The following is a 16,464-nucleotide window of genomic DNA, read 5'->3' as shown; positions in this document are numbered from 1 at the left end:
CCTCGCTGTGTCCCACACGCTGAGGGGAGCCACCGGCGTCGCCAATGGCTGCGTTTGTCACCCCCAATCCGTCTGCCCTGGTGGCAGAGCTCGGGCAGGATGACAGCAGGGACTTATTTATGCTGACTTAAGCTTTTGGGGGTAAAAACTCTTAAATTAATCCTCAGGTTTTTTTCTTTCCTTGATCCAAGATGTCATCTTTCCAGACCAGCGCTGAGGCGCATTGGCAGAACCACACTGGATGTTGGCAACAGCAAATGCAGCAAATAAACCGATTAATACACATCGCGGTGAGGTAGAAGGACTTGGGGTTCCACCGACACCCCCCGGGGCAGCGACAGGAGGGCACCCTAGCGCCGCTTATTGTATTTTATTCGAGCATGAGCCAAAATCCTATCTATATTGCGTCAGCTGTTTTATTTGCTACATACAATGCATTTTTCACACATACAGCACTGCATGTGATGTGAAAAAACCCTTAATTCTCTTACACAAGTGAGTATTCCTTTTTCCTCTGAAATTTTGCCTCTACATCCAGTAAATGTAAGGAGGGTATAGCCAGGGGCGGGGTATTGGTCTCTTCTCCCGAGTAACAGGCGATAGGACAAGAGTCTCCAGTTGCACCAGGGGAGGTTTAGGATGGATATTAGGAAAAAATTCTTCACTGAAAAATTTGTCAAGCATTGGAACAGGCTGCCCAGGGAAGTGGCGGAGTCACCATCACTGGAGGTATTTAAAAGATGGGTAGATGTGGTGCTGAGGGACATGGGTTAGTGGTAGTTTTGGCAGTGTTGGGTTGATGGTTGGACTCAATAATCTTAAAGGTCCCTTCCAACCTAGACAATTCTATGATTCCATGTTTTTCCTCTAGCTGCGAAGTTTTAATTTGCTTATACCTCCGAGCTGGTAGCAGCAAGCTGTTGGTGACAGCAACCCCTGAGAGGTGCTGAAAGATGCTGTTAATCAGTGCACAGAGTGTATTCTGGGTCAATTATCTTGCAGAAGGTAAAGATTAAAGAATCAGTAGTGCACGGGACGGGATTCCTGCTTTGCTGTGATGAACACACTGAACATTTAATGGCAGTTACCGAGTGCACTTTACTGGCTGTACTCCTTTAACCTCTCAACTCAGAACAGACGCGCACACAGCGTCACACCCCATACCCCCGTCGTGCTGGAGAACAATACAGCTTCACCCTATTCCACTTCCTTCAAATCATGGATACCTATTAATTGTGGTTTTAGGATTGCCTCGGAGAAGCCCCGATTCATAAAGCAGCAAAAGTTGGGAATTTGGAATGTCTTGCTCTCCTTGTTGTTGGCGATGCCAAAATTGAGTAAGTTGAGCTACATTTAGTCATTTCCGTAACAGCATCAAAGGATAAGTGTATTTCACACAGTACTTGTTCCTGTTCAGAGCGTGCATGCCAAGAGCGTAAATACAGATGACTATAGGCAGAAGAGCAGTATTAAAAACTGCCACAAACACCAAAGCAGCGTAGAACATATGCTGCTCAGTTCCACGTGAAAGAATTCTGTAGTAACTGCTAAGAGAAAATGCCTGATGAGAAGTTCTCCTTGTTAGTTTTCCATGGTGCCTAATGCCGTTTTGCCTTTCTGATACACCGAGCAAGTCACAGTCTGATGACAAAAGTATTTTAAAATAATTATTCCTTGTTGCATTTAATACCAAGCCCTCTGTATGAGCAGAGCCCCACACTATCCTTGACAAGCCTTCTTGCTATGGATTCTCTGTGCTTATTTTTATACCTCTTTCTGAAGTGACCACTTCATTAATCTCGATCCGTGCTTGCTCATAATAAACGTTTCAGTGTAATGGAATGGTTATCGTTAATTCTGTGTTTCAGCTTGCGCAACAACAGCGGACAAACGGCGGCAGAGCTGGCACTGGCTTACGGCTTTCTGGAATGTGCCAAGTTCCTGACGGGGATTCAGCAGAGTCGGGCACTGAAGCGGAGAGGACAGCCTGGCTGCGCACCTGGTGACCAATGCCGCTCGCCCAGGGAGGACCCAGCTGCACGGAAAGGAGAAAGTGACACCAGCAGATCCGTAAGCAGGAAGAGGAGAAGAGCAGATGGTGTGTAATACCATTGGCTTACTACAATTCAGAATATTTTGAGTATTTTTTTAATGCTTTTGTCATTGAAGTAAATAAATCTGGTGTTAAGATATGCAGCAGTTGGGTTGAGAAGCCTGCCAGTAAGGATCAACTTGCATAGGTATCTAAGGTCAGGGATTTATTGAAAATGGATAGTGCACAGGGAATGCCACTGAAAAAGCTACTTCCACCTGGAAACAAAAAGAAGTGGCGGGTACTTTTACTGCTGCACTGATGGAGCACCTCACAAAGACAGCATCCTTACCAACACCACAGCTGTAGCCTATGTTTTGATGGCATCAGATACAGACTTATTCCTGTTTGTTCGTGTGACAGATCTTCGTCTCCTCGCTGACAAAAGAAACCGCCTGTAATCCCCACGAGAAGTCAAGGGCAATCCCAAGCCTGAAGAGACCCAACTGCGCCATGCACAGAGCCACCAGACGTATTTGCTGGTACAGCATCTCCTTCTGAGAAGGAGGAAAGCTCATTTATTTTTACTTCTTACAGAAGACTGTTGTGGGTTTTTTTCCCTGGAATAGTTGTATTCCTACAGCTATAAATAAATGCACATATAATAATTAATTCTCTCACGTTTTTTTCAGTGTAAATATGAGAACAAAGTTCATAAAATTCAGTACATATAGCCATTTTTCTCCCACTCCTTTTCTAAAATGCTGTTAATCAACAGCATCAGCAGCAAACGATGCCTTGGACAGGCTCGCTGTGCGCAAGGCAGCTGGCTGTACGGAACCTGGAAGGTAGAGGACAGTTCATCTTTTTGGCAAGGAAGAATTCTGTAATAAAATAAAAGGACTGGACATTTAATTCGGAAAGATTTCAGCATAACAAAAAATGCCATATAAAGTTATCCTAGCTAAAAGAAGAGATTATTAGTTACCTAATAAATGTATTTATAAGAAATACAGTTCATAGCAGATAACTCTTATTTTTAGGTTTCATAAAAAAAATATTTTCTTAATTTAAATTACTCAATCAACATTTCTATTTCAACTAGCTTTTGAGTGACTTAAAGCATTATTCTGATAAACAGCAAGACAGTTGTATCTACATCAGCTAGAATTCTGGCTTAGCATGTTCCAGCCGAAGAGCAGAATTTAAATAGTTTTCGGTCGTTGAGGTAGGCAGAGATTATAATAGGCGTCCTTGTTCCAAAACTCCGGGCCCTTCCATCCACACCAGCCCTGTCCAAGAAAAAAAAGCAAGACAGTGTTTAAATCTACTACAAATTCTCTTTTTCCTATCTACTACTATTGGATCTATTTTATTTTACCCATTTTAATCGAAGCTGTATGTATTCTTTTCAAGTATCTATAGCATGCCATGACACACAATTTTCAGAGAGTTCTCTACATGCCTGGAAATGCAGTAATGGGAAACACTTCACAGGGTCTTTCTCTTCCCCTTCCTCCCTCCCCACCCCATCTCAGTTCCTAAAAAGCAGCATCTCTTTTCCCCCACTTCCCACTACCTTCTGCTGCTACAGAGAGACTAAAGGGATTCTGACACTCTTATTCTCACAGTTTCCACTTCTCATCTTGAAGAATCCTTGCCGCCTTTGGTAGGAGTTGGTATTTCAGAGCCAGAACTCTTAATATCAGCTGTGCTGCTGATCATAATTATCAGAAAAACAGCCTAACAAAGCTCTTCACCACATAATTATACAAGCTGTTTTTGAAGAAAAGAGCTACAAACTATTCCACCTCAGTTGCTCCCCTCCCAGCAATTTTTGCTGAGGAAAGAGGGGTTCTGCATGTATTTTATCCTCCTGAGCTGTTCCTGAACGCCTCCTAGCTGTAACAGCCTTTGGTCCTACACGTTCTTGGGGAATGGTTTCCTTCTGTCTCCCTGCCAAGCTTTGATCGTTACGGGGCTAGCAAAATGTTCCTTCAACAGCTCTTCCAGCTAGGCCAACCCAAGGCAATAAATAAACAAACCAAATCAAATAAAGACAGGAAATAAAAGCTGCTATTTGCCATTTAATATGAAGAACAGAAAAGAAATCGATTACTTAACACCTGTAGGATGATTTAGCTACTTTCACAGTTTACGTTTCTGACACTGTGTTTACTATTTTGTAATGTGCTGCATCATCCCTTTTAGGTTTTAGTAGCTTTAAATATGGATGTAACATCACATACCCTTTATTCTTTAGAGCTTTCCCAGATTTTGAAAACAGCTCGGTACCTGCCCTTTACTCTTAGTTCAAGGCCTGATCTGAGAATGGCTAGTGGTGGATTTTTTTAGAAAAAGAAATTAAATTTTAAATAAATAGTTAACTTCTCTGCTTCAGTAACAGCATTTCACAGGCTGAACAGATGTTTCTGTTCCATTCAAAATTCCAAACACGTTTATTGTATATACTACTGGGTAAAAGGGGAGATGGTTTAGTTCAGTGAAAGTAAAGAACATTTCTTTGCACTGTAACAACTTTATGTAGTTGCTGACCCAATGTATCCTCTCCAAAGACACCAAGTTTCAGAAACTAATGGTAAGCAGCATATGCGCAGGTTAACTGGGATCAGTGCTTCCTCCGTAAGGAATGGAGAAGCCATAGGATGGCCAATTTGTATTTGGCTGTGCATTATTTGTTTAATGCCAGAATAAATGTATATGCATACATATGTGTGTGTGTGTATTTATATGTATGTGCATCAAGCCTCACCTTTTCCAAAACAATATGCAGATCTTCTCCTCCAGTGTAATGTGGGTCTAGAATCAAGTATTTTATGTGCCCTGTAAGCTCATTCCAAGCCACTCCTAATATCGTGTGAGCCAAAACGCCTCCACCTGAAACAGGAGGAACACAAATTGCTGAAGTTTTTTCACTGAGATTGGCCCAATGTGCAAGCCTAAAAGAAAAGTACATCAATGCTTTCTATTAACAGATTAGCTTGGTTATCAGAACAATTCCGAAGGTGGCCTATGTAAGATTCTTCACGTTATTGAACAGCGTATCTTTCCTACAACTAGGGAAGATTACTTATTTTGCTTTACTTACTACAACTAGGGAATTTATTTTCCATATTTCTTCCATGTCAGCAAGGTGGGTTAAATCCTCAACACTTCCACCAGATGAAGTCAAGAATATGTCAAACATAAGTTTCTTTAAAAGAAAAAGTGAGCAAAACCAGAACTGTAGAAAAGGAATCTGGTTGTAAAAGGACTAAAATTAGAACAGAAATCAGAACTTCTGGCTAAGGGTTATCTGCTGTTTTCTACTAAGTTCCATCACTGGGTATTAGGGGCAGAGTGGTAATTTCTGACTCCCCTTTCTCCAGCCTGCAAACAGGGAGAGGGGACGTTTTGATGAGCTGGCCACAGGTCGACTCTTGCATGTTTCTTTCAGATAGCACGAGGAGTTTACGTCCTTGGGATACTGTAGTAATGACTCCACACAACACACAGGAATTGCAAAAAACCCAAAAGAACACAAGCAAAAAAAAAAATAATCCCCCAAACCCGCCCCAAAACCCAACCTCTGCCCCCTTAACAAGAAAAATTAAACTAATCTACAAGAGAGCATTGCAGGGAAGGGTAAGTTACAATTAAAAGTTTTTTCAATATAGGACTCTAAATTCTTGAAATTCAGACAAAAAAGCTGCTGAAAGGCCAAGAATATTTCATACCAAAATCTGGACTTCTGGCACCTCTAATTTGACAGAGTAGCACTATCTTTACGGAGTGCCAAACACAGATTGTGAAAATTGCTAAAAGTGAAATTTTATTAAAGCCAAAAATGATACTTTTAATAGTCTTAATTTTCTAAACCACAGCTGTCTTGGAAATAGTTCAATTAAAGTTACAGCGTTCTTTCAAATGGCATCTCTCATATTACCAACATTTCGGATTATTAAAACTGGTCTTAAAAAGAATTTGGGCAATACCCTTCTCTTCAAAGCCAGATAAACACTACTTTTGGGAAGTTTGGGGGAACCGTATGACCTTCTGCTCCTCCAGAGACCTGAAGTCAGCTCTCGAGTTCTGACTTTAATAGCAGTTTTTAACACCACCATTTAGGCTGACTTTTGTTACCAGGTTTAATGCTGAGCTTGGGAGAAATACAGAGTGAAAAGATACCAGCCAGACTAAACTGTGTCATTTTCCAGGCTCCCTTGGGAAAGGCGTAATTTTTAATTAATCTAGAGTTTTGATTAACTCTTGTACAGTAAAATGAACGAGTTCTAATTGAAATGAAATTCAGCACAGGGAGGCCATGCACTTTCATTGCCATTCTTCGATTCTCAAGTGCTTACCGATCATTATCGGAGTTCCTTCAGTCTTGAAATGATTAGCAAGCTCTCTTCCCTGCAGCGCTAGCTCAGAACCCTGGCTAGGTAAGAAAAACAACAATTTGTCATCCTCACTAGACTTAATTCTCTAATTATCCATTATACTCGTTAACTGCATAGGTAATTGATTAGAAAGTGGCTTAGAGTTTTCCTGTGTAAACAACCTGGGACAATATGAAAAAAAGTCTTCTAATGCAACTTGCAGATTCTGGTTGGACAATGAATCTGCTGTAAGCCCAGTTGCCACTGGAGCACCTGGAGTCACCCAGCTTCTGTAACGTGTCTGCTGCTTGTCTCCCACAATGGGGACAGCTGGTAAACCCCAACGGGGCCCTCCAAGTGGCTGAAAAACAGACTGGCTACATCCGTCTGAAGTGAGAGAACTTCATCAGAAGCAACAAAAGTAAGGTGTTGGTAAAGGTCTTTTAAGGTCTTAGGGACATCTCTTAAGATAGGTTTCCACTGTAATTGCACAGGCAATTGCAGCACTCGTACCCAAGCCGGCTTCAAAAATCTAATCTCAAATAACATTAGTGATCTGTTCAAAGCAACACTGAACTTAGCTTTGTTATCATCTCCCTGCTTTCCTTTTCAACCATGGGGACCAGCCACAGACAAAAGAAGTCTACATGGAAGAGAAAGGCACACACAATACATGCACGTACGCCAGGATTCAGAGCTGAAGAAATATGTCTGGCAGAGACTTCTATTCCCCTTAGAAGACTGACAGTGCTCCCAGAAGTGGTGACAGAGGCTAGGCAAAGAAATTAATATAGATATTTTTAATATCTTGTCTTTGTATTTCTTCATATAGTGGTTAACCTTTTGAAAACCCAAAGAAAGCCTGTGTATCTGCTTCCCAAAAGTTCCCGGAGAGATGGATTAAATGCAGACAGAATACAAAACGTGAACTCTGGGAAACGGTGCATTTACAATAATGGATTCTGTACTAGCACTGCCGGTGCAACTGTGAAGTCTTATTTCCATAAAGAGTTAGACGTCTTAGCTGGAAATAAGCTCAAGACAAAAATGCAATCCACTGCCAGTGACCAGCTGAAAAAGATGCATGACACTTCTTCTCAGCACGGTAGTGATGTTGGCTTTTCATAATCCTGAAAAACACTGGTGCTCCCTCGTAGCAGCACTATGAGCAATTCTACCCAGTTCACAAAGGAATCTATTCTATATTCTTACATGCAGGAATAAAAACCTTCATACTGGCAGGGCCTGTCCCAGCTGCTATAAATAATTGGTGGATCATCTGCAAATATAAGCTCTGGAACAAAAAAGATTAAAATTGGCTGTATAAAGCTTTACAAAATATTGAAGAACTGAACTATTTTCCTACTGTTAAGAATCGCTATCAGCATGGTCACATGCCTTTTTAGAATACCGACAATAGAATTTACTCTAAACATAACTCATGAGTAGTATTTTGTTTGACTAGAATTTTCATACATGCCAAGTTAGTATATACTCTTTATTTCATGATTGTATTTATCACAAAACATTCAGGGATTTATTAGTCTCCTTAGTGCTGCCTAAATGATAAAACCCCAGTAATTTTATTTCTGATAAATGCTGAATGTTATTCTTTTCCTCCCAAATGTATTTGTAGGTTTCTTTATTGTGTCCGAGAGCCTCAGATGATCAGAATGGAAACAAATCCCTTGTTTTAGCTGTCACACAAACCCAGAAGAGAGAACACTACTTCCAGGCTGCTCAGCAATTTACCTCAATCCTGAGCTGACAGGTTAGCTCTGTGCACAAAGTATAATTTACTGTCAGTGCGCATTCAGTTCATCGTGCCCGCCAGACTGCTGCTTCAAAAACTACCTTTGGGGTGCAAAGGAATATGCTGAATTCCACATCAGTTTGCATATTGTGAAGCCATTTATAGCAACTGCAAACCAGAACCCCAAGCCCACGGGAAATTTAGCAACACCTACATCTGTAAGCACTTAGCACAACCGAAGGCAGGAATACAGGGTTACGAACAAGGAACCCTTAAAAGAGTTATTATCTCTTTTATTATCCCTGTTCTCCCATGTATTGCAATGGCAATTTGCATTTTAAGGCGTTCAGTCTTTTTAGTAATTGCTGAGCTATTAAACAGATATTGATTCTTACCTGACAAATAATATTTTGGATGTTATTCCAAAAAGCTGATTCAAAACAAGCTGTACCTCAATTGAACCAATCCATTGCCGTGACCCAACAAATGCTGCAGGCTTGTCTCCAGCATCCACCAGTGCCTTTGCAATATCACGATGAAGAAAAACAAACGTCAACAACATATAGTAGACAATTCCACCATTTTTTGTGAACAAAGTCGTTTTATATATATGGGAATGTGTTTTGAACCTAGCTGGTCAGAAGCAGACAAATGGGTGTCGAATTCATTCATTGCGGTTCTGTTCTGGAAATGTCACTTGAACACGAATACAGACAGTGCCTAAAAGCACAGAATATATCCCTGGGATGGTAAGCACTGAGCTGCCTAATCACGGAGTGCATCATTGTACTCCAGAAGCCACTTCACAAACTGAAGTACCTGCATTCCCATTCAAAGCATCTCAGAAAAGGATCCATAAAATAGCGCTCTGAGGAAGAGGCCACAGAAATACACCGAAGGCTGTGGTCTATTTTAAACTCTTCTCCATTCTGAGGCTTACACATTACATGCCGCACTTGAGAGGAGCCTTTTCCCCTCAGGATACAAAGCCCACAAAGTCTCCTGAAGGCTACTGCCCTCTTCTAGATTTCTAAAAATACTACAGGAGCGCACGGACTTCAGTTGCTTTTAGGTTTAAGCGTGGAATGAGAAACGTTCAGGAAACGCAGTTTTAACTTCAGTGCTCACATCCCTGCTAGGTATGATGAAAGCTGTTTCACAGACCAAATCAAACATTGCTAAAAACGTTCAATAAATAAACACAACACAAAGAACTATTTTGAGAAGACCGAAGATAACTGCAGTATTTCTTGTTAGGCATACAATATTAGCTACCCAAGCTAACAGTTTTTCTTCAGTGCTGTTACCAGAAACAAACATACTCAGGTATGCATTCAAATTCACAACAGAAAAAGAAGTGAAGCAGAGTTCAAAAAGCAGGGAAAGCCCACTACTCTCAAAGGCAAAGTTGCAAGAGAAGACGGTAAATCAGTGCATAGCATCTGGGGACTAATCCAGCTGTCACTGAATGCAAGACTCAGTTTTAAAACTGGTTTTAATATGACACATCAGGTTCTTTGTTTTTTTCATTTGGCAGAAACAGGGAAAAGTCCTAATCTGAACTTCTAATAGAACATTGATCCAAGGAAATATTTAGAAGACCATTTGAAGGACTATTATTTGTACAGAAAACATCTCTCAACACTGATAAACAGTTCGAGGCACATCTCCTATAATAAAACTCGTTAAAAATAATAACTATGAAATACTACAGTTCAATTTAAAAGATAAATTAAAAATACCACACAACTCCGAAGTCTAAAACATATGGACTTGATATTTAAAAAATAATCTATATGAACTTTTGTAGACAAATACGCATAAAATAACGAATCTGCTTCAATGTTGTGTACCTGTTGAATTTCTTTGTGTGTTGGTATAGGTGCATCGATGTAACCTTGGTGCTTGAACCAAGAACAGACTGTCTGCAAAGACCGATAGGCACAGCCCCATCCACTGTCATCAATCCGATCCTGCATATAGTGGTGATAACTATATACACCGTGTACTAAATAAACCTGCCCAGAAAGAGATAATACACATGCAGCTGATCACACTTGCATCACTTTGCAGAGAAGTCCTATGACTTGCCACTTGCACTCTAAAAACTTTCAGTTGGGGATCGCAAATTTTTGGAAGAACTGAAGGGTTATTCACACATGATTACTCCTCCCATTTTTGTCTCCTAAACATCTCATTCATAGTTTTAGTTTCTTGTCCTGGTTGTGAGAAATTTTAAAGATACATGCTAAAAATGCGTACGTCCTTTTCCAAGAAAATGCAAATCCATTGGGACAAATATAGCTAAAGCAATGCCATTTTGTGCAGAGAAGCCCTTTTACTTAAAAGGCCAAGCCAGTTACTTCACTCTCTCATCTATACAATATTGACTATCTAAATTACTTCTTTTAATAACAAATCTCAAGTAAAAAAAAAAAAAAGTACTTTCTTACAAATGTTTCAATTCAAACTTACCATACCAGACTCCGTACCAGGTGAATTAAGATGTAAATGTGGATTTCTCAGATATCCATCTTTATATGGTTCATCTGGAAAATGATAAGCATTTGCTCTCTTGAAATACGGTCTGTCACATGGCAGATTGAATAACCCATGCAATTCCTACATGCAGGTTTGAATAAAGAACACAATTCAAATCTTGGATTAAAAGACACATCACATTTTAAGTAACAATAAAGACATAAACAATCGTAACAGCATAGTTTAGCAAATCAATATATTAAAATCTGCTTAATTAAACATTCAGTGTGTATGTTTACTACTAGATCTCACCTCTCGAAGGAAGCTCATACAGGCTTACCTCCTATCTAAACGGCCCACTGTTACACAACTCCTGCCGCTGGAGCCCCACTGGAGATGTGAGTGACAAGGGTCTTATGAACGTATGATAAAAATACACCATAACAGAAAAGGATTACAGTTTTATCTATGTAGTAGTATAGATACACACACTCTGAATTATAATCTTAACTAATATTGAAGACATACAAATACCACATACTGAGGCAAAGTAAAGGTAGTGAGCTTAAGATTTAAGCAGATTCAGTCTATTTTTAAATCTCTTAAGCACTGTTTGCAACACAACAGCCACATTTAAAGAGATATATGGCCTTATTTCACAGAGCTTATGAATGAAAGGAACAATGAGATCATCTAGGATAATGTGCGTAACACAGGTAACACGTTTTACGTAGGTGACCCAACACTGAACCCAACTACATTAGCTACAGCAACACGTGGCAATCAGTGAATAAGAGTGAACAGAAGACAGAGAGCAGGAAAGACTTGAGGTGCCACCAGCGCCTGAGGCCTCTGCAAATGCAACAAAGAGATGAGGCTTTGTATACTCAGTAATGCTTCACACAGAAGAAGAAAATGAAAAATCCCCATGGCTTCTGTACCTCTGAGGCAGCAGAAGATTCTTTCCCCACTCTGAGTACGTGTAACTGTGTGACCGGAACTGGTATGAGCCAGGTACACATCTCAGTCGAACGGACTGCCGCATCAGGAAATTTTTCCACCTCATCCATATTCCTTTTTTCTAGATGTGCCAGCCCAGAAGGCAAAACCCAACCAAACAAAAGCTAGCTAAGGCTAGTCAGCTGTGAGCCACAACGAGCAGCCCCCCAAAACAAAGAAAAAAACCCAACACCACACAACCCCAAGAAAGAAACCAAAACAAACAAGAAAACCCCAGCCCTAAACCTTTCAGGACACTTGTTAAAGCCTGAAAGTAGTAACACGCTACAAGTAATCTGATATTCTACCACGGAAGTAGAGATACTCAAATAATCCAGTACCAGAAGTATAATTTAGATAAAACCTACCTAAACCAAATCCTATGTAGTTCTACAGTTTCTATTGTTCCCTTGCAAAAATGAGATCTGATACATCTTATAACTTTTAAGATATCAAGCTTCCACATTCAGTATACTGCTTCAGTTATAGTAAAAATGAATTAAAAAAACTAGTAGTCTGTTAGTATTTATTGTATGTTCGCTAAATGAAAAGCTTTACCACTGCTTCAGTCACAATAATAATAATTAAAAAAAAAAGTTACATTAAAAAAATCAGGTTCTGATAGTATTTGTTGGCTTTACCTTTCTGTAACTTTCCAGTTGATCATCGGAAATACCTGTAGGATACGAGATTGTTACAAGATCGTTTTTTCCTGGTAACATGAAATGAAATTGTTCTGGTACCACAATTGATGTTCCTTTCATATATTTCATGATACATCTTTCCATGTCAGTTAATTGCCTGTGAATTGCTTTCACCAGGAGATTCTGTACTCTGCGAAGTATAAGGGAGAATATTTAAGAAGTAGAACAGTGACAGTGGATCATTTTCTCTCATACCTCTGACAGTTATACAATACCTATACGTGTATTTGCACCTGGTCTGATAAACTTACTACTTCCATGCTTCCGCTTCCCCCAAGAAAGACAGAACCTCACCAGGCTTTACTCAAACCACATCTACATACAGTAACTACTCTCTCGTCATCCAGCCCTCCAAAGTACAGGTACCCTGCTCCCCTATCAGAAACACAACCATTACGAGCATTTGCCAAAATAAAAGTTACATCTGTGACTCTATGGTTGGTTGGGTTTTTTTGTGTTTTATCTACCCAATTTAGCATCCTTCAGAATCAAATCTTACACAAAAAATGCAAGGAAAAAGTACAGAGGAAGACTCGTCGCTTTCCACCTTCACCCACCCAAGCTGCAGCCCCTAACGTAGTACTGAGATGGCAAAGGCTCACACTCTAACTCTCACTTTTATACCCACTCATATACTTAGAAGAATTTTTAGAACACTTTCCTGACTTTCTTAATTCCTTGCTAAGCAATGGTTAGGAGTTATCACATGTATCAGACATGGATAAACTGAATTTTTTGTAGACAGCAAAAGGATTGTTTCTCAGGATTACTAAAGCTAACAGCTGTCTACGCAACAGCTGTTGTTATTTACAGTTAAATTCCATTACAAAAATACTACATGCTGCTTCATTAAACTGATTAATGATATGAAAAGAAGAAAAAGCAGAAACAAAGCCAAAAAATTACAAGTTCAGGATAACACTTACTTTCCCCATGTTTCTTCTGGAGAAACAGACACAACAACATCAACTGGTAATGTCATATTAATGTAGTGGTGTTCCTTATTTTCCCTTTCAATGACTGGAGCGAAAGCAGCTAATGAGGATGTCATTTCCAGCATGAGGTCTATATTGACTATCTGCTGCTGCAGAGGGTAAAGACACCAATAGTACATCTCCAGCAACACACGCACCAAGAAGGCAAAAGTAAGATTGTAGATATTTGGTATCAAACTCAGTAATGAAATAATTTGGTTTAAAAAGGCACGCCTTTTTTTCTCTTCAGGAAAGCTGAAGTGAGACTTTTTACAAGAGCATGTAGTGATAGAATGAGGGGTAATGGCTTCAAACCGGAAGAGGGGAGATTTAGATTAGATATTAGGAAGAAATTTTTTACTGTGAGGGTGGTGAGGCACTGGAACAGGTTGCCCAGGGAAGTTGTGGCTGCCCCATCCCTGGAGGGGTTCAAGGCCAGGCTGGACGGGGCTTGGAGCAACCTGGGCTGGTGGGAGGCGTCCCTGCCCACGGCAGGGGGGTTGGAACTCAATGATCTTTACGGTCCCTTCCAACCTAAATCATTCTATGATTCTATGAAAAAAACTAGTAATGTGAAAGACAAACTTTTACTGTAAATGGATCTCTGCATTCACGCTGAGTCTCAGTAACTTTAAAAGGATTAAGTCATGTCAATGCCTATTTGTGTACAGAAAAGCCTACAGAGGGCAGATCTAAAAATTTTTAAATGATAGTTCGTCTGACGGAATTTATTAGTGTGGTGAGATACATACCGTATCTTGTAACCTTTTATCCTTTTTTTTGCCAAGCTTCCGTTTCGTCTCATCATCTTGGTCAAACCTGAAGTATCAGCAGAAAGAGAAATTTCTATAATAAGAAATTAATAGATTTTTAAAAATTAGACATTTTTAAATATACTCACTGTATAAATCGTCTTATCTCCTTACAAGCAGAGTCATCAGTCAGCTCTGGAACAGTGTTCACGCCATTGTTAGGCCACACATAGACTGAACTGTGGCGAATTCTTAATACAAGAACATCTGAGGACAGTTTGTTCGCAAGATCACTGAACACATATCCTAATGCCTTTTTTGTTGATGCCTCTGAAACACAATAAGGGTACAATTAGGCTCCCACACTTTTGTTACAGCTGCTGGGCATACATTTAAAAAAAAAAAATCGATGTGTTTTGAATTGGAATAAAAATCTAAGTGCTGTTATGATCAGAAAAATGGCTATGTAAAGAAAAACTGAGATAAGATTTCACTTACCAGGTCTGTCTCAAACATTCACACTCATACCTGCCTAATACATTTCATACTGTTTCTCTCAGATGCTCTCAGATATGAAGAGCTGAATGAATTACAGAATAACCTACACTGTAATCAATTCTCACATCAGTAACTCTCAACTAAGCCCACAGTTGCAAAAGAACTTCTACATACAAACTCCTACATATGGTTATATTTAATCGTTTGACTAAATCCTGGCAAGATTCAGGAGCTATACAAAGCCTAACACGCTATCAAAGACTATGCCAAATTGTATTTCTTTAATGCATTAACTTAGATTTGGCCACTATTAGTTGACTTTGGCACTAGAAGTCTGTAAAAACTATGCTATTAGAAAAATCCAACAAAACCCAACATATCTAGCTAAATCTCCTCCAAAAGAAAAACTCAATGCCTTCAAAAGAGTGGTCTGCCATATTTACACGCTAATAGCTGTGAATACTATGCACTTGGACAATCCAAGTATCACTCTGCTTCGCTGTGGTTAAAATTCACTACACTGTAAACAAAGTCAAATAAATAGCTTTTCTCCGGGAATGCAATTCACAGGAAGTTGCTATGCATTAGGGCAACCTATTCAACACTTCCATTCCACATCATGAACTGAAATCGTGAGCCTGAGTTCCTTTTCCAGGTTCACTAACACTGAATTCTGAGTTTCTAGTAAAGACGCGTCCTTTTATAATGCAGAACAAGCTACAGACACCCTCCTCCTGCACTGCACTCCACCCCACGACAGCTCAATGGCTGCCGACAGCTCTGAGCAGACTTTCTAAAGTGAACGTCGCCTTACTGTATGAATGTGGGACCAGAGGAGCCTCTTAACGCCATATGGTTTAGTCCCAATTCCACACGGAATTGCAGTAGTCAATCCTGCCTAAATTCAAGAGCAACTAGTTAGCTTGTTCATCTCTGTTTCTCTAGAAAGACTGGATCACAATCTAGAAACACTGGATCACAATCTCCAAACTGTATTACTAATATAATCCTGTTAGAATGAATACATTTTCATCAAGTTATTATCCATTCGCTTGGAATTTTAAGGTCAACTTTGGATTCAACCCAAAAAGCGATCCCAACACCATATCCATAAGTAAGAAAAATCTGTAAATAAAATGACCTAGACCCAGCAATTTAAACTTTACTTGAAATTAAAAACTAATAAACATATGATGGAAAAAGCCTGTCAGAAAACTAATGGAGATAAAGAAAAACATTTTTTGTACTTAATTCTTACAGGCTTGGGAAAAACCACTTAACATCTGGTGAAACGCCAAGACAATAAACATCACAGCTAGTTAAAATTAACATTTATGCAAATAACCTTTTATTAAGAAATCTATTACACTGTTAGAGACACACCGTCCGTAGTTGCCAGCTGAAATGCAAGATCCAGGCCTCCTCTTATTCTAAAGAGTATATCCATAGCTTCTAGAATTACCTGAGGAGAGAAAAAAGAAAAAAGGCAATAAAAACGAACAGTTATTTTCAACACTCTCTCTCTCAAGTTACACCTGTGGGTTACTGCGCCAACACACCGGTGAACTACTGCAGCTGCTGAGGGGGCCCTGAGAATAAACAGGGAGTGTAGGGGCACAGCTGTTTCTTTCCCCTTCCCAAATCCCCGCTCTGTGTCTCCACAAAAATTTGTCTACTTTTGGTGTGAAAGACTGTTTTTTTAACCACACGCCCAAGGGGCCTCAACAGCTTCCCCGAGGTGCCCCTGAGGGCTGGAGGCCCAAAGGCCGCTTTGCGGCCTCAGGGGCACCTCGGAGCACCCACCGTGGAGCAGGCAGGCCAGCACCAGCCCTCAGCCCGCCCCGCTCGCCACAGAACCGGGCTGCACCGCACTCAAGTCTAAACCGAGT

General features: G+C 40.0%; 2 protein-coding genes across 2 annotated transcripts in view; one reads left to right on the top strand and one right to left on the bottom strand.

The window, feature by feature from the left end:
* The window catches only part of ANKRD37 (ankyrin repeat domain 37), a 5,414-nt gene extending 3,308 nt beyond the window's left edge, over positions 1-2,106 (top strand). The window contains exons 2-3 of the mRNA XM_009891788.1: positions 1,246-1,337; positions 1,869-2,106. Coding sequence (XP_009890090.1) covers positions 1,246-1,337; positions 1,869-2,106 — 330 coding nt within the window. The remainder of the gene's footprint in view (positions 1-1,245; positions 1,338-1,868) is intronic.
* A 1,035-nt stretch (positions 2,107-3,141) lies between these two features.
* UFSP2 (UFM1-specific peptidase 2) lies at positions 3,142-16,022 on the bottom strand. Its single transcript, XM_009891769.1, has 11 exons — positions 15,959-16,022; positions 14,227-14,407; positions 14,078-14,144; positions 13,278-13,429; positions 12,289-12,481; positions 10,643-10,789; positions 10,021-10,185; positions 8,563-8,687; positions 6,397-6,473; positions 4,806-4,930; positions 3,142-3,324 (listed from the first exon to the last, which is right to left on the bottom strand). The coding sequence occupies exons 1-11, from the start codon at positions 16,020-16,022 to the stop codon at positions 3,238-3,240; spliced, it is 1,383 nt and encodes a 460-aa protein (XP_009890071.1). The 3' UTR covers positions 3,142-3,237.
* Positions 16,023-16,464: the final 442 nt, after the last annotated feature.

Source organism: Charadrius vociferus, unplaced genomic scaffold (assembly GCF_000708025.1).
Source record: "Charadrius vociferus isolate BGI_N301 unplaced genomic scaffold, ASM70802v2 scaffold478, whole genome shotgun sequence".
Lineage (NCBI taxonomy): Eukaryota > Metazoa > Chordata > Aves > Charadriiformes > Charadriidae > Charadrius > Charadrius vociferus.
The sequence above is the reverse complement of the archived record's forward strand: the minus strand, read 5'-3'. Positions and strand labels throughout refer to the sequence as shown.

What these genes read in the sequence shown, in the direction of transcription:
- UFSP2 (XM_009891769.1), bottom strand. Translation starts at nt 16,022, where the DNA reads ATGGATATACTCTTTAGAATAAGAGGAGGCCTGGATCTTGCATTTCAG. An exon ending in CACACAAAGAAATTCAACAG is followed by an intron (nt 8,688 to 10,020) that starts GTACACAACATT and finishes GATATTGCAAAG; the next exon opens with GCACTGGTGGATGCTGGAGA. An exon ending in AGGAACTCCGATAATGATCG is followed by an intron (nt 4,931 to 6,396) that starts GTAAGCACTTGA and finishes CTCCTGTTTCAG; the next exon opens with GTGGAGGCGTTTTGGCTCAC.